The sequence below is a fragment of the Protopterus annectens genome, chromosome 3.part0 (genome assembly GCF_019279795.1).
Source record: "Protopterus annectens isolate FY-2018-M chromosome 3.part0, PAN1.0, whole genome shotgun sequence".
Classification (NCBI taxonomy): Eukaryota; Metazoa; Chordata; order Ceratodontiformes; family Protopteridae; genus Protopterus; species Protopterus annectens.
The window spans coordinates 1498224119-1498249690 of NC_056731.1; the positions used below are offsets into that span (position 1 = coordinate 1498224119).

The following is a 25572-nucleotide window of genomic DNA, read 5'->3' on the forward strand; positions in this document are numbered from 1 at the left end:
CCATTTGCTCCCTGGGTTTTATCAAGTTGTCTGAATGAAATTAATGCACATATGCATTTTTATCAAACAAACAAGCAAAAGGCAACACACATTTTGTGTGGAAGACACAAATGAGATGAACTTTCATCATAGCACTTCATTGTGCAGTGAAACTGCATCTCTGTGGTAACAAGTTATAGGAAATGATATGTTATTAATAAATAAGTGCAAGAGTATTAAAGATATTCAGTTCAATTTAAAACAAGCAAACACCCAAAAGGTACAGTGTTTCATGTGCATGACCTACTCCAGCTTTAATTCTGTATTTTGTTATACCACTGTACTTGTTCACTGCATATTGGAGTATGAAAATTCTTGATGCTATTTCAGCTTTTCCATTTTTCTGTCCCAGAGCTCAAGTTAGCTGTAAAATGGGTAATTGTTATTGAGTATTAAGTTGCTGTGCTTGTTATCTGTAGCTTGCACACTGATAAACTTTAGTGCTTTGACATTTTATAGTAGCTCACTCAGTTTCCAAACAAAAAAAAATCTGATCAGAAATGGTGGCAGTAAGAAAGGTCACAGCTTAAGAGCTTTCTGTTTCTCTTTGAGAAGATATGGTACAAAGCTGCAGCAAAAGTAAATATAGAAGACAAAAAGCACTGTGTAAAGATGCAACTAGTGGACATAGTAAAATAGTTATACGGAACTTACTGATTTTGCATTGCAGGTAGAACAATCAACTGTACTAAAAAATAATAGTTGGCGTGGTCATGGTATTGATTTTGTTATACAACCCGATCTTATTTTTTTTTTCCTAATTAGAAATTGCGTGCTGGTGGTCCTGAAACCGGAACAGTGTCTCCAAGTGATGTAAGTACTTCTCTAAGAAACTCCTCGGTAATCAATTTTTCTAAAGACAGAATGTTTATCTTGTAATAATCTTTGTAGCATCGTTTTTTTCTTTAAATGAAAAAAATTGTTGTCAGACCTAGTGGTGATGTTAAATACAGAATAATTAAGCACTATTATGAGTCAAATAGACCTAAAAGTTAATCTAAATGTTCCAAAAATGCCACTGTTACAATGTTGGGTACATAGGAGAAAGAGTGATAACAGCTGGGTGACCTAAAAGTAGTCCTGCCCACTGCCACAACTGAAGCACAGTGTGCGCCTTATCCTCTTCTTTGAGGGTATGGCTAACTGTATTGGGGGCCAGAAAATGTCACAAATGTGAGATCACTGCAGCACAGTCATTTGAGCAGACTTCTTGTAGTACTTCATAGCATAATAGGAATGGATTCAGCCATCCAGGCATTTTTGTTAGTGTACAAAAGAATGCTTTTGTGTGTGTGTGTGTGTGTGTGTGTGTGTGTGTGTGTGTGTGTGTGTGTGTGTGTGTGTGTGTGTGTGTGTGTGTGTGTGTGTGTCTCATGTAAGTGCTAATAAGCAAAGTTTTACATGTCATGTAGTACACTTGCTTCTAGAGTATTATGGCATAAATAAAGACCATGTGGAAAGGAACTGCATTTATAGTGAATCTGTCTTATTTACTCAGTATCCAGGCACTGCACTGAGTCATAATTAAGAAACATTTGACAGAAGTAGGGAAATATTTCTATTCATAAACTTGAAGATATATATTTGCTTTCAATGGTTCTTGTTTGGAAGTACAGAAGTGGGATTTCAGACTGGATAAAATGGCTGAAGTACAGCCACTAGAAATTCTCTTGCTGCAAAGCAATATAGCAGAACCCAGTGCCCGTTTGATCCAGACATTTGACTTATTCATTGTTGTGACTGGATTGAGAGAGAAGCCTGAAAAGGTACAGAATGCTACATTGCTACATATTCCATGAGAAAGAAGCCTTAAGGGTATTTCATTTTTCATTTTCTTAAGGAAGAGAAAGACAAAATGGCAGCAGTAGTAAAGAAATTCAGGAATTAATGTGAGCCTTAAAATTATTTACCATTTGTTCATCATATGTTCTTTGCAAAGCAATGTTCAATATAAACAAGTCCTGGAACATGTAAACAGTTATGGCCTTCTCTGTGATCAGCAACATGATTTCCACATTACACTCGGTACAACATCTGCATTGCATACTACTACTAATGTTATATGCTCCAGTTTGAATGATGACCTGATTATTGTTGACCTCTTCATTGGTCTTACAAGGGCTTTTGACTGTCACTAACAGTTTATTACTGAACAAATTCATCAGATTCGGGTTTTGTCAGAATGCAGTCCAGTAGTTTAAATGCTACATTTCAAACAGAACATGTTAAATTTACTCCCACAATACCTACTCTGAAATAGGCACAGGCAACATAGGGGTTCCACAAGTCTCTGTCCTAGGTCCCGTACTTTTTTTCCCTTCTTGTAAATGAAATTACATTGGACCTCCACTATATCAAACTTAATCATGTACTCTGACATCTTACTACTTGCCTCTGATAGGGAGTTTAAACCTCTGGAGCTGGACTGACAACAGCCAGCTACCTATTAATCCTAGCAAATATTGTGTGATGATTTGTGCCACTCATCAAAAGCTTGCTAAACTTCTGCCTGTTGAAATTAGACAATGCTAACAATGTCATACCCCAGGTCTCCTTACAAACATATCTAGGTGATGGTGTTCCCACCCTTTCACTCTGCATAGTATGATGGCTATATCCAAAGCACTCACTCGCTTAAAGATTTGTTATAGAACATCCAGTTTTCTCCCTGTAGTTAGACAAGCCATACCTAAGCTAGAAAATGGGCTGTCACCATTGGTATATCACACCACCAGTAATATTCACAAATGTTCAGGTGGCAGAAAAATCTGCTGCTTTGTCTTGCTTGTTAATACCCACCCTTGTAATATCTTAAAAAGATTCAGATGGCTAGCTATATACATACCAGGTCCACCATTATCCTTAGTACCCGAATCTTTAAGATCATAAACCTAGGATATTGCCCTCTCCTAAGATCCACCCTTAACCTTAGGGACCCATTGTACTCTTTTAGGGGCAATTGTCCGTGTTTCTGCTATATATTGTAATGTAATGTCAATTTTCTTTTTTTTTTGTTTTTCAAATGGTATTTTATTATTGTTTTACAACAGGGACGGTCAAGAGACAGTTTGACATATAATTCAATAACATTACATATATAATTCAGACACACCCTATATAACTACTAATCTACAGATTACAACTATATACAATATATACAACACAGTGCCACTGAGTCAGGGAAGAAAGAACCAGGTATAAACCAGCAGAAAACGTATCTCCTGTTAAAAAAAAAAATGATATACAAGTTTTATAAATAAAGAATAGATGTAGGAGATAAAGGGGATGATTCCATGTATCATGCTGGGTAAACTACCTAGGTTAATGTTCATTGCTAAGCTCTTGCTAATCAACTAGGATGTGATCAAAAATATGTTGCCAGAATTTCTGATAGTATACTCGTTTATTTGGATTTTTTATGATGAGTTTTTGAGAGGATATATATTTTACCATGGATGTTCTTCGTGTTTCACTATTGCAGTCATTACATTTGAGTAATCTGCTGGCAGGTTGCCCTCAGTCGACCTGATTAACAAAGTCTTGGGTCCTGCGTCGGTTGCTGTCCCTTCTTCTATGATGTCAGGTCGTCAGGGGTATAAAATATTCAGCCAATGCCATTGCATTAGTCTTTCTTGCCGTGCGGTGCCCGGCAGAAGCAGTTCGCAAGTGCCGGTTGGCCGACTCCTGAAATTTTCATTTTTGAGTTTCCGAACCGAAGTCTTCAACTTAAAGCTAAGTACCCCATTGGGGAAACTTTTTCTTGCTCCTTACTGATGTCAGTAAAAGTTAATAGTTACATTACTTGTGGGAAGCAAATACCTCCTAAGGATTTTCATTTGTACTGTATTCCTTGTCTAGGTCCTAACCACAACATACCTTGTTGTCGGTTTTGTGCTAAATTTAATCAACGCACTATTAAACGTCGGTATATTTTTACTTCTAAATATTTTGGCTCTAGATTTAATTATCCAGAAATGACATAGGTTAGCAACCTGATTACCAGAATACCTAAAAAAGCAAAGAAAAAGACAGAGACAGACTGTCCAGGTCCAAAACTGACGACAACACTTCTCCTAAGCCAGTCGCCAGTTCACCGGTACTCAGTGAGGTGCTTTTGCAGCCCCTGATACCCGCTACTTCTTATTCCCAGGCTTCTACTGAGACCCATTCAGAGTCTGGTATGCCGCAAGATGCTTCAATTATGGACCCCGTGGATGTCTCTACCTTAGATGGGTCCGGAGCCGCTGTGCAGGCACCGGCTTCTGAGGGTGTTTTCAGGCCTACAGATTTGCATATTAGACCAAAGCCATCTTCAAAACTAAGGCCAAAATCTAAATTTATGTCTAAAAAGCCGACGCCTGGGCCACATGTGCAGGCCCCTATGCCTAAAAAACAAATGATCAAAATGGCTGAAAATTTAATTACTCTGTTCAGGGGTAGTCAACCCCCTCCTTCTAAGAGGCCTAGGCAAAACATTGATTATGAATCTTCCGAACAGGATTCTATTTCTTCTGACTCTTCTAATGAACAGGATTTGTCTATTCCTACTTATGAGAACTCTGATGCAGAAGATTCCATTCCTTCTGCTTCTCCCCCTGAGGATTTTTCTTTTGGGGAAACTTACATACCTTAAGGGAACATTTCCACTGGGAAAGTCAGGATTTCTCTGAATCTAAAAAGAGACTTAGGATTGTCTTCTTCTTCCTCAGCATAGGCCTTTGGCTATACCTCCTGTTCTAGACATTGTTGATGTTTTTTCAGAATCTAGTATGACTCCTGATTCTCTGCCTCTGGCTCCTAGTAAGCCAGACAGATACTACAGGGTTCCTGACTCCCACAAATTTGTTTTCAAAAATCCTATTGCTGATCCTGAAACCATTTCTCAGGGTCTCAAGAGCATTAAGGCCTCTACTGCTAAAAATCCTACCTCTTCTGATAGAGATTCCAGGGAGCTGGATAGATGGGGTAAGAAAGTGTACACTTCTGTAACCTTGGCAATCAGGGCTTTAAACTGTCAATTTCATATGCTTAAATATCAACAGCATATTATGGGACTACTTAAACAGAAAATGATAATTTCTGACTTTGTGGAAAATAAAGATTTACAGGATTTATTACATTCAGCTGAACAAGTTGGTAAACATACTTTGCAATGTGGTTTTGACTCCTTGGAGGCCTCTTGCAGGCTGCTGTAACTTGATCTGTGCTAAGAAGGCATGCTTGGCTCAAAGAGCAAACTCTGCCTGATCATGTTAAAGCAAAATTGTTGGATGCTGCTTTACAACAGGACCGTCTCTTTGGTAATAAGGCTGAAGGAGTATTAAATAAGATGGAAGATAAAGCTAAATCTATGCAAACTGTGAAATATTTCTTACAAGTGCAACCACCAAGATTTAGTAAGCACTGGCCTGCTAAGAACTGGTCCTTTCCAGTCCCTTTGAGAGCTGCTCATGTCAAATCCAGACATTCCAAAGGCTCCAGGTTTCAATCACAAGGAACTTTTAGAGCAAAACAATGGGGTGCCTCCACTTCCAAATCTGGAAAAAGCATCTCCCTATGGTAAACAGTCTCAATGACTTCCCTCTACACTCACCAAGCACTTACCTTTTAGCCTCATCTTTGGGGGAAAAACTGGCACTTCATGCACGAAACTGGCAACTTATTACCCAGGACCAATGGGTTTTAAATATAGTATCCCAGGGATACAAATTTCATTTCCACACGTTGCCAATCCCAAACGGATGGCCAGACCTGTCCCCAAATCAGTGGGCAGAGGCCCAGAAACAAGTTCTGTCCCTCATGAACACGGGGGCTATTCAACCAGTACCAGAAGAGGAAAAAAGACAAGGTTACTATTCAAGACTTTTCCTGGTACCCAGAAAAGACAAATCATGGCGTCCAATTCTGGACTTATCCACTCTTAAGCACATTTCTGGACATTCCAAAATTCAAAATGCTGACTCTTCAACAGTTACTACCTATGCTGGACAAAGATGCGTGGATGGTAACTCTAGACTTAAAAGAGGCTTACCTGCATATCCCAATCAGGGAATCTTGCAGAAGATACCTCCGCTTCAAAGCAGGCTACTTATATTACCAGTTGTCTGCACTGCCCTTTGGCTTATCTACTGCGCCCAGGGTCTTCACAAAGTGCCTGGCTCCAGTAATTGCATTTTGCAGGCAAAGAAATATTCAAATATATCCATACCTGGACGATTGTCTAATTCAGTCAGAAAACAAGGACATTCTTCTAAAGCATCTGGCGTTTGTAAAAAGGGTTCTAACTTGTCTAAGGTACATCATAAATGAAAAGAAATCACAACTGGTACCCTCTCAAAAAATTACATTCCTGGGTGCAAGCTTGAATACAACTGCCCAGATGACTTACCTTACACCAGAAAAGCAAATTCAGTTGGTGACTTACTTCAAACAGGTGGCCACAAAAAACCTGCTATCTGCAAGACAAATTCTGCAAGCCTTGGGTTTCATGGCCTCCTGCATTCTTCTAATTCCATATGCAAGACTGCATATGAGAAAATTTCAGTGGTACTTAAAAAGTTTATGGAGTCAACATTGTCACAGCCTAGAAACAATGATTCCTATCTTACCTTGCCTGCAACTAGAGTTCCTATGGTGGGCAGAGGCCTGCCACCAAAACAAGGGACTGTCATTCACTCCACTCCTTGCCGCCCAAACCCTAACTACAGACGCATCAGTCTATGCTTGGGGGGGCTCATCTGGTAGGGAAGTGCATTCATGGCAAATGGAGCCCAAATCAAATCCACCTTCTTATCAATCAGAAAGAGATGCTAGCTGTACAGAATGCACTGACAGCCTTCAAGGACTACCTTCATCCAGGACAATTAATGATAAAGACAGACAACACCACAGTTATGTGGTACATAAACAAGCAGGGGGGTACAAATTCCTACCCCCTTTGCAGACTAGCCATGGCATTGTGGAATACTGCCTTGACCTACCAAATACAACTACAGGCTCCGCACCTGCCAGGAAAGCTGAATACTCTGGCAGATGAGCAAAGCAGAAATCTTATGGATCCACAGAATTTTCAACATGTTGACACACAAATGGGGGAGTCTAGACATAGATCTTTTTGCCTCACCCCAGAACTATCAGTTGGACAAATTCTGCATAAGAATTCATCACAAAAAGCTTGGAAAGTGGATGCTCTATCATTCAGGTGGAAAATCCTATCAGTCTATGCCTTCCACCTCTGCCTCTGCTCTCCATAGTTCTACTAAAAGTCAGACAGGACAAACAAAAAATGATTCTGAATGCACCAGACTGGTCTCGCCAACACTGGTACCCACTCCTGCGCGATGTGTCACAACTTCCTCCGTGGCACCTGCCTCAGACATCTTACCTACTGTCTCAGCAGAACTACCAAATTCTGCACACGCAGCTCCAAACTTTGAATCTTGCAGCGTGGCTAATCATCTAATTTCACCCTTTGCATCCCTCAGCATACCTGTGATGGATGTCATTTTGGAGGCTAGAAGGCCTGGTACTAGAAAATCTTATGCTGACAAATGGAAAAGATTCTGTGCCTGGAACCAATCACAAGGAATAAGTACATCAATGCCCAATATTTCTCAGATTCTACAATACTTAACTGAGATGCTTCACAAGGGCCTATCTTTTTCTTCCATAAAAATCCATGCCTCTGCCATTTCAGCTCATTACAACACAGAACCTCCCCTCTTCTCTCATCCTCTGCTAAAGCAGTATCTCAGAGGGGCCAGGAACTTAAGACCTCCCAGGAGAGTGCCAACCCCTGCATGGGACCTCAATTTTGTTTTGGAAAAACTCACTCTCCCTCCTTTTGAGCCAGCTGCTGCTGCAGACCTAAAATTACTCTCCTGAAAAACAGCTTTCCTTTTAGCAGTCAATTCAGCTAGAATGATTTCTGAATTACAGGCTCTTATGGCAGTGGAGCCTTTCATTATTTTTCTTGTGGACAGGGTGTCTCTCAGGACCAATCCATCATTCATGCCTAAGGTGGTATCCAGTGTGGTTCTCAATCAGACCATTCATCTGCCAACTTTCTTTTCCAATCCACAGAATAAGGGTGAGCGGAATCTTATTTCATTGGATGTACACAGGCAACTTAGATTTTACTTAAACAGGACAAAATCTCTAAGAAAATCTGAACAACTATTGGTGGCATTTGCTGCAGGGGCAGAGGGAAAGGCTATTTCAAAGCAGACTATTTCCAAATGGATAAGCCATTGTATTCGTTTCTGCTATATGCACCATGATAAAATGGGATCAGATCTCATTCCACCAAGGATGCATCTGCTTGTGCAGTCTTTTTCAGAGGGGTTCCTACCAGAGACATTCTAGAAGCTGCTACCTGGAGCTCAGCTCATACTTTCACCAAACTTTACCATTTACCTCTCTTCTCTAAATCCAGAGCAGGCTTTGTCACTGCTGTCCTGCAGGGCCTTATAGCTGCTCCTAATGCTGTATAAATCCATCCTCCCAACCATAGTTTTGAGAATCTACCCAAATGTAATGACTGCAACAGTGAAACACGAAGAACATAGTATAGTTGTGTACACTTACCTTAAATTTTTATTTATTTTATTTATTTTATTTTTTTTGTAACCGAGGAGAGAGTCCGACATACATGTCCATTATTTTGGAGGCCCGGGGAGAAAAGCTCCAGGTACATAACAGACAGATGGAGATGTTCAAGTGTATTCACTGTTGCAATCCTGGTTACCCACCCTCCAGCCCCCTGTTTTTCTATTACTATACCTCTACTTTCTTTTACTATGCTTAAAAGCCTTTTTGGTGTATTTGCTTTTGTTTGGAGGTATATTTCTTATGTTTTAAATTATATACATTTATATATATATTTTGCTCCTCATTTGGTGGGCACCTGACATCTGGGGCAAGAAAAACTAATGTAATGGCATCGGCTGCATGTTTTATACCCCCGACGACCTGACATCATGGAAGAAGGGACAGCAACTGACGCAGGACCCAAGACTTTGTTAATCAGGCCGACTGAGGGCAACCTGCCAGCAGATTACCCAAACATAATGACTGCAAGAGTGAATACACTCGAACATCTACATTTATGGTAAGTGTACACAATTGTACTTTCTAAAGTCTTTCCAAGAAACTTTTGTGTGATCCAACCAATTTTTAGTTATATAAAACTTAATGAGTAAACATATAGCAATTAGAATATGGTAATTTAGCTTGGAGAGCTTATGGTCTGAAACATAGAGAATTGATAACTCCCACGATAAAGTAGATTTTTGGTAACGGACTCTCCAATAAGTGTAACAGCACCTCAAGTTCAGCAAGTATTAATCCATAAATGAACGGTAAAACAAATGGCAAAACAAACCTCCAAAAACTGGCAGCACAATGTAAATAGTTGCAATTTCAGCAAAACTTTATTCCATGAACGAACGATAGAAACAGGACAAAACTCCCAAAACTGACAGCACATAACAATTAGGGATGGTTAAGCTCTTTCACCCACTTGTATAGTGGGCATCTTCAGAACCTCTTGTTAATATTGCACCTAGCGTTTTATTTGAAATAAGGCGCCAAAATTAACGGATACAAGCAATGACTTTGTATCCGTTGATAAAAACATGCCTCTTAAAGCTGTAACTTGCATAAACCATATACCATATGTCTAGCATATAACCGTGCTGAAAAAGAAATGTCCCTCTTTTTTGACTTGTTTGATCGTAATACATAATCCGCTACATGTATAAAACTTGTACAAAAATGAAAAGTCTATGATATATAAAAAAGTATGAAAATGTTCTATAAATAGTGCATGACACTACATCTTAAAGCTAAAATAAATATAAAACTTAAATAAAGATGTCTCCTTTTGAATGTATACTGGTTATACTTATATATACTATATAAGACATCTAACTACAAAATATACTAAAATTGCCTACTAATGAAGTTTCCCTAATAAAAAGTATATATATGACATGTTGGTTCGGTATATGTATAAAACATGTCATAATGCTGAATCTAACAAAATACTAGCAAGCATTTGTATATAAAAATCATGTATGTACAATACTGATATTACATTTAAAATTTTTTCAAAGAAAAAAAAACTTATTACAATGTTGAAAAATGTGGTTCCAAATACCGACAAGTCTACTGAAACTGATAACCCCCTATATGTGTATGGCCACCTGTAAACCTCCCTCAATATAATTCCATATGTTCAACACATAAATGTTATCATTGCTATTGGCCCCCCAAATCCTATTATTTGTAAATAGATATGATATACTACTATACTATACCATTATTACTTACATTTTCTCCAAAAATAGGTTTGCATGAAATATATTTGTTGAGTCCTGGAGGTGTCGTGGCATCTAAATAAAGTTGCCACCAGACCTCTTTGAAACTCAAAATAGATTTATAGTCACCACCAATTGGATCTACCGAGACAGTTTGCAAAATAGCAAATTTGAACTTGTCTGTCATCCATCTTTTGTATGTGTCTATATAAGGCATTAGTTAAATCTTTCTTCTGAATACAATAGGTATGTTCGTATATACGTTGTCTGAGACACCGCTCAGTTTTTCCTATATAAAAACTGACACATTCACAACATTTGGCTAAATAGATAAGCATCTTTGTTCTACAATTCCCATGTTTAAATTTTACTAATGTTTGGGTTTCATTCTGAATAATCACTTTCTTATCTTCTAATATATACTTACATTGATTACAAGTTCCACATTTGAAGTATGGGAAAAATTGTCAGACTTCTTGTCTCCATTTACTCTCCTAGAGACTAGTAAATTCTTTATATTTCTTCCCATTTTATAAATAATTCTGGGTTTGTTCCCCATTACTTCCACTAAATTGGAATCTTGAGAAATCAAATGCCAGAATTTATTAATTATATTAACTATCTTGTCTACAACTGGACTGTGTAATAATATTAACAATCTTTGGTGACAAGATTGTCTCATTTCCACATTTAGTACATAATTCCATCAAATGTTTGGTTTTGAATCCTGTTCCTAGTAATGGATTATATTTGTTACCCCATTGTTATATTTCATGGTGTCCAATTGCTGTTAATGTTTTTGATGGATATCCTCTCTCCAAAAATAATTTGGTAATGAACTCAATTTCCTCAGTCAATATTTTAACATCTGAGGTCATACGGGCAGCTCGAATGACTTGCCCTTTGTAAATGTTGTGTTTCATGTTGAGTGGATGACAGCTGCTGTATTCCAAGTAATCATTGGTAAAAGTTTTCTTCCTATGTATCCTAGAATGAAAGGTAGCGTTTTGCTTGTAAATGTAAGTGTCAAGATACGCTATACCTTCAGTATTATAAGTGTAGGTAAATTTAAGGTATTCACTTGTAGTATTTAAAAATTGCAAAAAGGTATTCAATTATTCTTCACTATCATCCCACAGAATATAAATGTCATCCAGGAATCTTGAGTAATGTTTAACACACTTAAAATTATTCACTGGGAAGTAGAGCTGAATATTCCCAGTCAAGCGTGACCAGGTTGGCAAAGATGGGAGCACAAGCTGCTCCCATAGCTACCCCCTGGTCTGCTTGAAATACTCACCCTCGACGAATATGAAATTGTTGTCTAAAACAATAGACATCAATTCCATGATGAGGCATGTCTCTTCCTAACTGAAATTGGTAAATTACATAATGCTATTGCAAAATGCCTCTAATCCAGCCTGTTTAGGTATACAGGAGAAAAGGTCGATGACATCTATGGTAACAAATATCAGGCCTTCCTTACACATACCTGTAGGAAACGTACCTAAATATTCCCATGAGTCTTTAACCATGTGAGATATTTTACTATATATATGTTTCAACTTAATGTCTATAAACTTTCCCATAGGGAATATTTTAGATTTACTGCCTGATGTAATCGGACAGAAAGGGGGGTCTAATGTATCTTTATGTATTTTAGGTATACCCACAATGGTGTCTAATCTAGGATAATTGACTTTCAGAAAATTGTAAATCTCTTTATTAATCCTACCATCAATATAGAATTCCTCAGTATATGAATCTATTCGTCGATGAGCTATATTGATTTCATTGATAGAGACATTTTCATAATTCCCTGTATAGTATAAGATATCATAGATATTCTTTGAATATTTTGTACTATCATATATGACAATACCTCCCCTCTTATCCAGTTTCATCACCCTAATGTTAGTATCTTCCCTGTAATGCCTTAAGTGTCTTCCTTTCCTCTTCTGTTAAATTACAAATATATTCATTGTTAACTGTAAGGGATACTTGGTAAATTCTCTTGTCACAATTTTCTCATATAAATCCACCATAGGATGACTGGGTGGTATAAATGTACTTTTTTTCCTTAAAACTGTTATAACCATTACTTTTATTAATTTCTAAAGGATGTTCAGTATTAATTTTATCATTAAAGAATACTGCTAAATTTATCTTCCTAGTAAATTTCTTTAGTTTTTTTTAGTTAGATGTCTTATATAGTATATATAGGTATAAATAGTATACATTCAGTAGGAGATATCTTTATTTAAGTTTTATATTTATTTTAGTTTCAAGATGTAGTGTCATGCACTATTATACAACATTTTTCATACTTTTTATATATCTTATACACTTTTCATTTTCGTACAAATTTTTACATGTAGCGGATTATGTATTACGATCAAACAAGTCAAAAAAGAGGGGCATTTCTTTTTCAGCATGGTTATATGCTAGATATATGGTATATGGTTTATGCAAGTTACAGCTTTAAGAGGCGTGTTTTTTCATCAATGGATACAAAGTCATTGCTTGTATCCGTTAATTTTGGCGCCTTATTTCAAATAAAACGCTAGTTGCAATATTAACAAGAGGTTCTGAAGAAGCCCACTATATGAGTGGGTGAAAGCGCTTAACCACCTCTAATTGTTATGTGCTGTCAGTTTTGGGAGTTTTGTCCTGTTGTTATCGTTCGTTCATGGAATAAAGTTTTGCTGAAATTGCAACTATTTACGTTGTGCTGCCAGTTTTTGGAGGTTCGTTTTGCCATTTGTTTTACCGTTCGTTTATGGATTAATACGTGCTGAACTTGAGGTGCTGTTACACTTATTGGAGAGTCCGTGACCGGGGTTTGTGAGTTCATTGCCTTTTTGGTCTTTTCAGAGTTTTGGTAACCCATTTTTTTCTAATCGCACTTTGAGAGAGGTCCATAACTTGTGGGTATGTTTGCAAAACCATAGGATGTGAAGGAGGTCAACTTGGGGAAAAGTGCAACAAGGGCATGAAGGGGAAACATTAGAGTTGAACTTAAGATTGCAGAGGGTATAGTACGTATTGATGTTCTTCGTGTTTCACTGTTGCAGTCATAACTGTAGGGTACTCCTGCCGGCAGGCAGTCCAAGGTCGGCCAGAATATCAAAGTCTGGGTCCGGCGTCGGCTGTATCAGCAAGAACCCTGACATCAAAACGCATGGGTATAAAGCCGACAGCCGACGCCATCTTCCCCAGTCTTTCTTGCCGTGCGGTGCAAAGCAGTTCGCTAGTTGTTGGTTGGCGTTTTCAAGACAACATGGTGTGATTGTCGTCGGTCCGAAGTTTTCTACTTCTCTTCTCAAAGCTAAGTACCCCATTGGGGAAACCTTTTTCTTGCTCCTCCGATGTCAGAAAAAGTTAATAATTGTGTATCGTGTGGAAAACAAATACCTCATAAAGATTTCCACTCTTACTGTCTACCTTGCTTAGGCCCTGACCACGACGTTTCTTGCTGTCGGTTCTGTGCCAAGTTTAATTCTCGCACTATCAAGCGTAGGTACGATTGGGCCTTGAATTACTTCGGTAGACGATTTAATTATAGGATGTCGTCTGATACTGTACCGACTACCGGAATACAGAAGAAACGCAAAGACAAGGGCAGGCCTCTGAGGTCCAAACAGGATACTTTGCAGCCGGAGCCAGCTTCGGGTTCGGCGGTCATCAGTGAGCCGCTTTTGCAGCCCCTGTCGTCTGCCACTTCAGAACCGATGGCCGACACGGACTCCCATGGGGAGCCATCTAGGCCTAGTAATTTGTCTGCTGCAGGCCCTTCGGACATCGCTCCTTCAGATGGGTCCGGAACCGCTGTGCAGGTACCGGCTTCAGAGGGGGTCTTCAGGCCTTCACATAGCCTTTAAGTCAAAGACTCCTGTTAAACCCAGACTTTCTGCTCAAGCTTCTTCGGATTCAGCTCCTAAGACTCAGAAGCAATTACTACGGATGGCTGAGGATTTATTAACCATGATTAAGGGCTCTCACCCTCCTCCTGAGAAAAGGCCTAGACAGGATATCCCTTATGATTCCTCTGATCAGGCTTCTATATCTTCAGTTTCTTCCTCTGATCAGGATTATTCTTTTCCTCCTTATGAGGATTCGGATGCAGAGGATTCTGTTCCCTCTGCCTCTCCCCCTGAAGATTTCTCTTTTGGGGAAACCATGCATGAGATGAGGGAGCATTTTTATTGGGAAGGTCAGGATTATTCTGCTTCCAAAAAGAGACTTAGGGAATTTCTTCTTCTCCCTCAACACAGGCCTTTAGCTATTCCTCCTGCACTTGACATTGTGGATGATGCTTTCCCTGAAGCTAACTTGAATCCTGATTCCATGCCGCCTGCTCCATCTAAGCCTGATAGATTTTACAGGGTCCCTGATTCCCATCAATTCTTATTTAAGAACCCTTCTGCTGATCCTGAAACTATTTTGCAGGGTTCCAAGGCTGCTAAGGCCGCCTCCTCTAAGAATCCTATCCCCTCTGAAAAGAATTCTCGTGCCCTGGACAGGTGGGGCAAAAAGGTTTATACTTCAGCTACCCTTTCTATTAGAGCTTTAAATTGCCAGTTTCACATGTTTAAGTATCAACAGTTTCTTTTATCTGTTTTAAAACAAAGGCTTTCTACCTTTCCTGCATGTGCTGAGGACAAGGAATTACAGGATGTGTTGCATGCAACTGAACAAGTTAGCAAACATAGTTTACATTGTGGTTTTGATGCCTTAGAGGCTTCCTGCAGGGCTGCTGCCTCTGGTACTGTTATCAGGAGACATGCTTGGCTTCGTGAGCAGAATTTACCTGAACAAGTGAAGGCTAAATTGCTAGATGCCCCTGTTCAGCATGATGTATTATTTGGATCTAAGGCTGAGGAGGTTATTAAAAAGATGGAAGAAAAAGCCAAGTCTATGCAGACTGTAAAAGATTTTTTGCAAGTACAGCCTCCTAGATTTTCTAGAAATTGACCCTCCAAAAATTGGTCTTTTCCCACTTCTGACAGGCCTCAAAGGGGAAGATATAGATGCTCCAGAGGTTGGGCGCAGGCTCAGGCCTCTTACAGATCTAGACAGTGGACTGCTTCTTCACCTAGAAGGGGAGAAGACAGACCTCAAACCCAAAGAAAGCAGACCCAATGACTCCCTCTGTTGGGCTACAGGTCCTGCTTCCCTGGATGCCCCTCTCGGAGGAAAACTTTCTCTTTTTTACCAAAATTGGACTCGCATTACCCAGGACAAATGGGTGTTAGACGTGATTTTGAAAGGCTACAGATTCCACTTTCACACTCTGCCAAGGCCTTCCGGCTGGCCAGATCTGCCAAAACATCAATGGATAGAGGCCTTAAATCAAGTGGACGCTTTATTAGCCTTAAGAGCCATAGAACCTGTTCCACCTCTGGAGGTGGGGAAAGGTTTTTATTCAAGACTTTTTCTGGTCCCAAGAAAACAAAACTCCTGGAGACCTATTCTGGACCTCTCAGTATTAAACACCTTTTTGGAAATTCCAAAATTCAAGATGCTTACTCTTCAACAACTTCTCCCAATGCTCTCTCAAGATGCTTGGATGGTAACATTGGACTTAAAAGAGGCCTACTTACACGTCCCCATAAGGCAACAATGCAGAAAGTACCTCAGATTCAAGGCAGGCTCGAGACACTTCCAATTCTCTGTACTGCCATTTGGCTTATCTACTGCGCCCAGAGTTTTTACCAAATGCCTGACTCCAATAGTAGCTTACTGCAGACTTCAGGGGATTCAGATTTACCCCTATCTGGATGACTGTTTAATTCAGGCAGACAACAAAGACCTTTTACTTCAACACCTGCAATTTGTTCAACGTCTTCTCCTACTACTGGGATTCTCAGTGAACACAAAAAAGTCACATTTGATTCCTTCTCAACGAATGATCTTTTTGGGAGCTCTTCTAGACACAAGTTTACAGATGGCCTTCCTTACTCCAGAAAAACAGTTACAGCTGGCTTCAATCTTCCAGACCTTGGCAACCTTGACTCAGCTCACTGCAAGGAAATTCCTGCAGGCTTTGGGCTACATGGCCTCTTGCATCCTGTTGATTCCAAATGCGAGGCTTCACATGAGGAAACTTCAATGGTACCTAAAGAGTGTATGGTCTCAGCATTGCCACAGTTTGGATACAATGATTCCACTAATTCCCTGCCTCCAGAAGGAATTCCTTTGGTGGTCCAGGGCGTGTGTTTTGAACGAAGGGAAGCTCTTTCGTCTTCCTCAACCTACTCAGATCATAACCACGGATGCCTCGGATTATGCTTGGGGAGCTCATTTTCTAGACAGGCGCCAACAGGGCTGTTGGGCAAGCAAACACCTTCTATGGCACATCAACTTGAAAGAAATGTTGGCAGCCCAAAATGCTCTTCTAGCCTTCCAGACTCTTTTGAAGCCAAGACCTCTGCTAATTCGAACAGACAATACCACAGTCATGTGGTACATAAACAAGCAAGGGGGCTCTCACTCTTACCCCCTTTGCAGACTTGCCTTGACTTTATGGGACACAGCCTTAAATTTGAATCTGGATCTTCAGACACAGTTCATTCCAGGAAATCAGAATCTCTTAGCAGGCAGCCTAAGCAGAAACATTTTGGATCCTCACGAATGGATGTTGGACCCCAACTTATTCAGCAAGATAACTGCAGTTTGGGGCTGTCCTCAGATCTGTTTGCGTCCCATCTCAACCATCAGTTGCCTCTCTTTTGCACCAGGTCCTTCCATAAGACAGCTTGGAAAGTGGATGCCCTGTCCTTCAGCTGGAGGAATCTTTCGGGATATGCCTTCCCTCCTCTTCCTCTTCTGCCTCGGGTATTGCTAAAGATAAAGCTGGACAAACCCAGACTGATCATTTTGATAGCTCCAAATTGGCCTCGTCAGTTTTGGTATCCAACTCTACTGCACCTTTGCTTGGAACCCCCTTGGAGTCTTCCTCTGACCCATTCTCTACTGTCCCAGCATCAGAGTCAGGTATTTCACTCTCAAATCAAGACTCTATGCCTGGCAGTTTGGCTCATCAAAGGCAATTGATCCCTTCTTCTCTTCCTAAGCAAGTTTTGGATATTCTTTTGGAAGCTAGGCGTCCTAGTACAAGGAAATCTTATGCTTCTAAATGGAAAAGATTTTGTATTTGGATGCAGGATCGTGGTTCTGATCCTTTTTTACCTGATATTCCCTCTATATTACTTTATCTCTCAGACCTTTTGATTAAAGGTCTTTCCTTTTTTTCCATTAAGATTCATGCTTCTGCTATTTCGGCTCATTTCAATTGTGATCCTCCCATTTTTTTCCCACCAGCTGGTTAGACAATTTCTGAGAGGAGCTTAGAATTTAACACCTCCTAGATCTCCTCCTGTCCCTCCTTGGGATCTTAACTATGTCTTGGAAAAGCTTACTTTGCCTCCTTTTGAGCCTGCTGCCTCTGCGGATATTAAGTTCTTATCCTGGAAGACAGCTATCTTGTTGGCCTTGACTTCTGCCAGAAGGGTGTCTGAGTTGCAAGCCCTCATGGCCGTGGAACCATACCTCATCTTTCATCAGGACAGAGTTTCCTTGAGGACCAATCCTACTTTTATGCCTAAGGTAGTTTCTAGAGTGGCTCTAAATCAGACTATTCACCTTCCTACCTTTTTCCCAAAACCCCAAAATAAGGGGGAAAGGATTTTGCATTCATTGGACGTACACAGGCAACTACGTTTTTACCTGGACAAAACTAAAGATTTCAGGAAATCAGATCAGTTGCTTATCTCATTTGCTTCCAGTTCTCTAGGTAAAGCTATTTCTAAGCAAACTATTTCCAAATGGATTGCTCATGGAATAAGATATTGTTACTCTCTTTATGGAAAACAGATTCCAGGTACTGTCAGGACTCATTCTACTAGAGCAGCTGCCACTTCAGCAGCCTTTCTCAGAGGAGTTCCTACTAAGGACATTCTGGAGGCTGCCACTTGGAGCTCTGTGCATACCTTTTCCAAGCACTATAACTTCCCTTTGTACTCTAAGTCTAGGGCAGGCTTTGCCTCTGCTGTTTTGCAGGGTCTTCTAGCTGCTCCTTCTTCTTCATAACCTCCTCCCGTGTTCTCAGCTTTGGGATTCTACCCTACAGTTATGACTGCAACAGTGAAACACGAAGAACATAGTACAGTTGTGTACACCTACCATAAATGTAGATGTTCGAGTGTCTTCACTGTTGCAGTCGGTGTTTCCCTCCCTCCAGACCCCTCTTGTTTCTTTTTTGCTTACTTTGTTTCCTTTCCACTACCTTTCTGGTGTATTTGTGTTTCCCTAGGGACACCTTTTGGTTTTATGGGGGCTTCTGACATCAGGGGCAAGAAAGGCTGGAGAAGACTTTGATATTCTGGCCAACCTCGGGCTGCCTGCCGGCAGGAGTACCCTACAGTTATGACTGCAACAGTGAAGACACTCGAACATCTACATTTATGGTAGGTGTACGCAACTGTACTTTATTAATCATTAATTGCATATACAACAGTTTTTTTTTTTTAAAAGGGGCTAGCTTTATAGTGGCTCCAATTGCTTTTAGTTTCTGTTCGTCCATAATTTCATTTCCTTGCTGGTCCCAATAGTCAGAGAATAATATAGATTGGTATATCCTGGATTTGACCAATCTGTACGTATTAGAAAGCATACTTTTCTTGCTAGCTAAACATTCTATGATATCCAATAGACTATGTCTTTTTCAATGGCAGGAGTTTCCATGATTAATGAGGGTATTAGCTCTCTAATTTGACGTAGCACAACGGTATATTTATAGCTCAGATTTGCTACCTTTTTTTAACTCTGGCAATGTTTTTCCTTTTTGCTTATATATATCCCAGACTGTGCAATCCTTAATTAGGGGATAATCTAAGAGACTCAATGGTTTATTATTAAGTTTGATATTAGGATTCATATGTATAGGTTGGAGGTAAGGAAGAGCTTTTTTTTAAATTAACGGTTTTTATTAATTCTTGAAAGGTCTTAACTTTTTGCTTCAGGGTGTTATTAATATAAATCTTTATCATATTTATTGGGGTGAAGAAAGGGAGGGCTTTAGGGTTAATGTTCATGGTCAGATGTTTATACCAGATTCTTACCCATGAGGGGGACCAAATGTCTTTATCTGGACAATACCTCAATAATAGAATAATTCTATTTGCGCCAATAATCCAATAATAAAGGTGGAAATCTGGTAGATTTAGTCCTCCCTTTTCTTTGGGGTAGGATAATTTTGAATAACATATTCTGACTGCTTTAGGGAACCATATAAATTTGGCAAGTTCTCTGTTAACTTTTTGAAAAAAGTTATCGGGATGGTCAGGTTTGAGGCAAAAGCCAGGGTACCTTTTTGGCTGGGCTTGTATAGGCCCCAGGACCGATAGCCTAGTACCTACCTATGAAGTGATATAAGAGTTTAGGTAGGATATTCATCCTAATGATTGCAGCTTTAGATAGGAGGGAGAGCTTCAACTGTTTCCACCTATGAAGACCTTGTGTGATATTTTTCCATGATTTTAGCAGGTTATTTTATTATATGGACGTATGGTTGTGCTCATACTGAATTCCCAAATATCTACAAGAATATGTGACTTTAAATGGAGAGTCATACATTAGATATTCTTTATGGTTAGCTGGATTGATAGGAAACATAATTGATTTTTTTTGATTAAATTTGTAGTTTGAGACTCTCGCAAAAGCCTTGATTGAGCTAATTAGCTTCTTTAAGTCTGTACTTTGGAATTCAAAATAGATGTTCAAATCATCTGCATAAGCAGATAGTTATTTTGGTATTCAAGAATCTGGGGATAGAGTGGAAGGTAGCTTGTGAAATATAAAGAAAGAGGGGTTCAATATATAAATTGAACAGGTGGGGGGAGAGAGGACAGCCCTGCCTTGTTCTGTTGGAAAGCTTAATAGGCTTCAATAGGATTTTGTTTATATAGAGGTATGTATAGTTATTTATTTATTTTTATTTCCAGTTTGATTACCGGGGAGGTCCACTGGGCCTTGGGGATCCATTTTCACTGGAGGCCCGGGGAGAAAAGCTCCAAAAATACAAATGCAAATTACAAAACATGAAAAAATATAAGTGATACATTGAGGTGACCAGTGTGTACAATAGTAACATTCATTATTACAAAATAGTCAAATACAACTTCACTAAGGTGATTCTAAAAAGGTTATACAATTATAAAGCTGTTCTTATAAAGTAATTTGAGAAAATACATTATATAAGCACATAAGCTCATTCTAAAAAGCTATACATTTATAAAGCTATTTTTATAGAGTAATTTGAGAAAATGCATTATATAAGCACATAGAGAATAGAGTTAAGAAAATGTATTTACAGTATTTACACAAGGGGGTTCAAAGATAAATAATTGTAGGACATTTTGAGAGCAAGGGTACATTCCATGTGGGATATCAATGTGTTCTTGGATAATTTTTAGATGGGGTAGACTATATGCACTGCCTCACCTTTTTACATTCTAGGTAGGATATCTGTGTATTCTTGTATAGTTTTAGGTAGGATGAAGACAGGAGCATTTCCACTTAGTGGAAAGATGTTTGAAAAGCTGAGTTTTGAAATTTTCAGAGTTTGATATTGTTCTTAAAGAGGAAGGGAGAGAGTTCCAAGTCTTGCCAATAGTGAAGGAGAAGAGAAGTTGGCCAGCTGGACTTCTAGGTTTATTGATAGCAATCAGGTTTTGATGTTCAGATCTCAGAGTTCTATTGGGGATGTAGGGTGGAAGGATGTTAGCTAGGACAGGACAGTTAGATGGCTGAAATATAGGTTTGTGTGCTGTGGTGAGCTGCAGATAGTTTAGGTAGTTTGGTAGTTCTAGCCAATTTAGGGATTGAAGGGAAAGGCAATGATGGGTGGAATTTTTACAGTTGGAGGCAAATTTAGAGATTTTATTGTAGCAGCTTTCTAGTTTGGAGGTGATAGAGGATGACAGGTTGGTTAGAAGTGGAGCTCCATATAATAATGAGGGCAAAAGGTAGGTAGTGGCCAAAGTGTGCCTGGTGGAGTGAGAAAGAAAGCGATTATTCCTATATAGCATGCCTAGTTTCTGGTGGGTTTTCTTAATATTTTGTTGAATGTGCATGTCGAACTTTAGGAATTCATCGACTATAACACCGAGAAGTTTGGCAGAGGGAGCCACTTCAGTAGTGGAGTTGGAGTTACTAAGGACTTTGAAAGTGTCTTTGTCATAGGAGTAAGACTTTCTGGGGGAGAAGAGGAGAATTTAGGATTTGTTAGCATTAAGGGAGAGGTGGTTTTGGCGCATCCAGTTTTTGGTGGTTAAGAAGGCAGCTTGGGTTGTGAGAAGCAGTTCAAAGATGTTTGAGGCAGAGCAGACTAAGATTGAATCGTCTGCGTATTGAATAATTTTGGTATCGGGGATAGCAGTGTGAAAGTTATTAATAAAATATTAAAAAGCATGGGTCCAAGGATGGATCCCTGTGGTACACCTGTTGGTGTAGGTAGGAAGGAGGAGATGGAGTTTTTCCATTTGACTACCTGAGACCTATCTGATAAGTAGCTAGAGAACCAGTATAGAGAGTTAGATGAGAGATGCAGGTTTGATAGATGAAAGAGAAGATGTTTATGGGAAACAGTATCGAAAGCTCTTGAGAGATCAAGCAAAACAGTAGAGACCAGGTGACCTGAATCTCGGGCTTGATTGATAGTTTCTAAGAAGGAGAGTAGAGCAGTAGTAGTGCTATGGCCAGAGCGAAAGCCATGTTGAGTTGGTGTAAGAAGATGGTTTTGGGTTAGAAAAGGCATAAGTTGGACGTGGATACACTTTTCTAAGATTTTAGAGATTGGCGAGAGTAGAGCAATAGGACGAAAATTTGTGATGCTGGTGTTCTTGCCTCCTTTGCGAAGAGGAAGGATGTAAGCTGAACACCATAGTTTGGGGACATAAGATTCATTAATAAATCTAATAATAATGATGCTGATTGGGAGTGCTACACCATCTGTGGCACATTTTAGGAAAGTGGAGGGAATATTGTCAGGGGCATTAGAGCAGGGTTTAAGTTTAGACAGAAGTCTTTTTATAAAGTTAGTTCAGACAGATTTCAGCTCGAACCTGAGGGGGGGTTATTGGAGGAATTGGAGGGGGAAGATAGGGGAACAGATGGGTTATTGCTAGGGAAGGTATTGGTTAGGTCAGATATTGTTTGTATGAAGAAAGAGTTAAATTCTGAGCATAGTTCTAGGTCATATTTACTTGGGTCAGGGCAGGGATTATTTTTGGAGCCGGGATTAAGGAGAGAGTTTATTGAATTCCAGGATTTCTTGGGGTTGTTGTTATTATTAGACTGGAGGTTGGTGTAATAGGAGTTTTTGTCCTTGGTAATTTGTTGTTTTACTTGGTTACGTAGTTGCTTATATTGGAGCAAGGTGTTGGGCAGTTTATTGTTTTGGAACAGCTTCCATAGTTTGTCCCTTTGATGCATAATTTGTTTAGTATGTTTAGATAACCAAGGAGCAGTATTTATTTTTACCCTTTTATTTCTGATAGGGGAAGAGAGTTAAGCGCATCTAAGAAAACAGAGTTGAAGTGGTCGATAGCAGCATCAAGAGGGAGAGTTTTAAGGTCATGCCAGTTCATTTGTTTGAATAGGTTTGAGAAGGTTGTAGGGTTAAAGTTACTAAGATTATGAGTTAGGATGTATTGGTGTTGGTGAGGAGAAGAGTTGGTAGCGCGATGAATAAAGGCTGGGAGGTGGTCACTAATAGTTTCCAGAATTGTTCCAGAATTGGTGATTTTATTTGGATTGGAGACTAGGATCCAGTCAATAGATAATCCTGGGGGTTAGTTTTGTTGGGTCGGGTTATATGGTGTATTGTCTGAGTGAAGTTGTAAAGGTCGATGGCTTGGGAAGGAGAGAGAGAGTTAATTTTCTTCCAGTCAGTATTTACATCACCTAAGATGTATGTTTCATAGTTAACTTTAGTAGATGCCCATTGGAGATGTCTTCGAGGATAGGGATATTGTTCCCAGGGGAGATATATAGGGCAATAATACAGATATTTTTGTGTCGATTTAGTTTCAGTAGTCCAGCTGTAAGTTCAGTATGATTTATTATGTAGAGTTTTTATTAGATTGATGAAATCTGTGGGGATATTAAACTGGGAAAAAGCTGAAAAAATGAATGTCCAATTGACTCTTATCAAAACCTTTGCAGGGGTGTAGGACTAATGCATATTTAGAGTTTCTTTCATTTCTTGAGAGTTGAATCATAGTCTAAAGTTGGGACAATACTCTTAAGTGTGCCTATTGCACATAAAGCCTGCTTGTTCAGGGGATATGATGTAGGGCATAACTTTCTTGAGTCTCTCGGACAATACTGAGGATAGGATTTTTATATTCACATTGATTAAAGATATCATTCTATATTTATGTGAGTTGGATTTGTCAAGATTGTTTTTGGGGATAGATTGTTTTGGAATTAAGGTATCTGTCCATTATGCCATTCAGTTTGATGTAGTTGTATACTTTTAACAGGATAACTGAGAGATGTTATGTGATCCTATCTCGCCTATGTTCTGTACTGATGGGTTCGGAGCCGATCCCTCGGCTCCGACTCGGCACGCTTATGCTATAGAGCGAGGCCTCTTATTGGCTGAGCTATCTTTATCCCAGGATGCACCACCACTAATCCCCCAGATCTCGTTTGCTGCTAACAAGCTTAGACGTGGTCTCAACTTGGCTGGGCTAAGTACTATTTATTTAGGCTTTTTCCTGTCACAAATTTCCTTACTTTGAACCCAAAAGCTGTTTTAACAGCTATTGTTGTTATATTAGTGTGATTGGTGAATTTCTGTTGGAAAATTCGTGATTTTTTTAGTCAGGGAAGGTTTCCCGTTTGAGTTAGAGGGGCCTTCCTCTGTTGCTTTGCTGTTTGTGTTTCTTTCTTGGGTCAAGTATCTGTTTAAGTTAGAGGGTCTTGACTTTCTTTCTTTCTTCTGTCTGTTTACTGTTTAGTTTAAAAAAAAAATATATATATATATATATATATATATATATATATATATATATATATAAATTTGTTAAAGTTGTTGGTTTTAACTTTATCTTTAAGTTAGTGTTTTTCACTTAGATAGGTTCTGTGGTAAAGCAGTTATGTCTAAAGAACACAAACCCTCCGGGTTTAAGAAATGCACGAGGTGTGTTTTAAAATGTCCATAACGGACGACCACTCCTCGTGCGTCTATTGCTTAGGTGCTAAGCACCTACAAGAGTCGTGTAGTGTGTGCCACGCATTCTCTTCTAGAATCCTCCAGGAGAGGAAGAACAAATTAATCCTCAAGAGATTAATCAAGCCTTCCTTCGAGGAGGCTTTATCTTCCTCTCCGTCTCCTTCAAAAAAGAAGAAAGCTTTGGCTCCGACCAGTCAGTTGGAACCGATCGCAAAAAAATCTAAGCAGACTTCTCCATCGGCTCCACGGACTTCGGAGCCGAGGTCGGAACGGTCTGCCTCGATGCCTCCAGCCTCGACCCCTCTGGTTTCGAGCCGAGGTCTGGAGCATCGAGGTGGGTCACCCTCATCGGCTCCACTGATATTGGAGCCGATAAGATACCAGCTCAGACTCTTCCCCTCGGGCGAAGTCCTTATCGGCACCGAGGGAATTTTCCTTGAGACCTTCCTCGGAGCCGATAGTTGTTGAGTCCATTCGGAGCCGGTCCCCGAGCCCTTTGGAGCCGATGGAGAAATCGGTTCGGGCCCGATCGGTATCCTCTAGATCATCCAAGATGTTTGATTCGGACATCGACAGGGTGCTCCTTCGACTCTTCCAGTCTCTGGTGTTCCAAAAGCTAGTTTCGGCTCCAGCCCATTTGGCTTCGGAGCCGATGGTCCACTCCCCTACTGTGGTTCCTCCTCCAACAGCTTTGGCACCGTTGGAGCCGGTGCTGGTGGAACCTGTGGAGGTGTTAGGGTCGGGCCCGACCCTTGCTCCAACTCCGGCTCTTGGGTCTGAGTTCAGTACACGGACTTCTTCCTTCGGCCCTAGGGGGGAGGCTTCGGCATTGATGCTTTCGGTCCCAAGTCTCCCTCTTGGTGCGTCGGCGGCGGGAGTGCCGTCCACTGTCGTGGCCACGGAGGTGGGACCTTCCCAGGATTCTAGTGGTCCCGCCTTCAGGGCTATGAGGAGTGCATTAGCCAAATCTTC

The 25572-nt window shown here is 39.9% G+C and overlaps 1 protein-coding gene across 1 annotated transcript in view; it reads left to right on the plus strand.

Moving 5' to 3' along the window:
- ATP6V1H (ATPase H+ transporting V1 subunit H) overlaps positions 1 to 25572 on the plus strand; it is a gene marked incomplete in the record, with an annotated part of 1920819 nt that overhangs the window by 581604 nt on the left and 1313643 nt on the right. Inside the window, 1 exon segment of the mRNA XM_044065517.1 lies at positions 805 to 852. Coding sequence (XP_043921452.1) covers positions 805 to 852 — 48 coding nt within the window.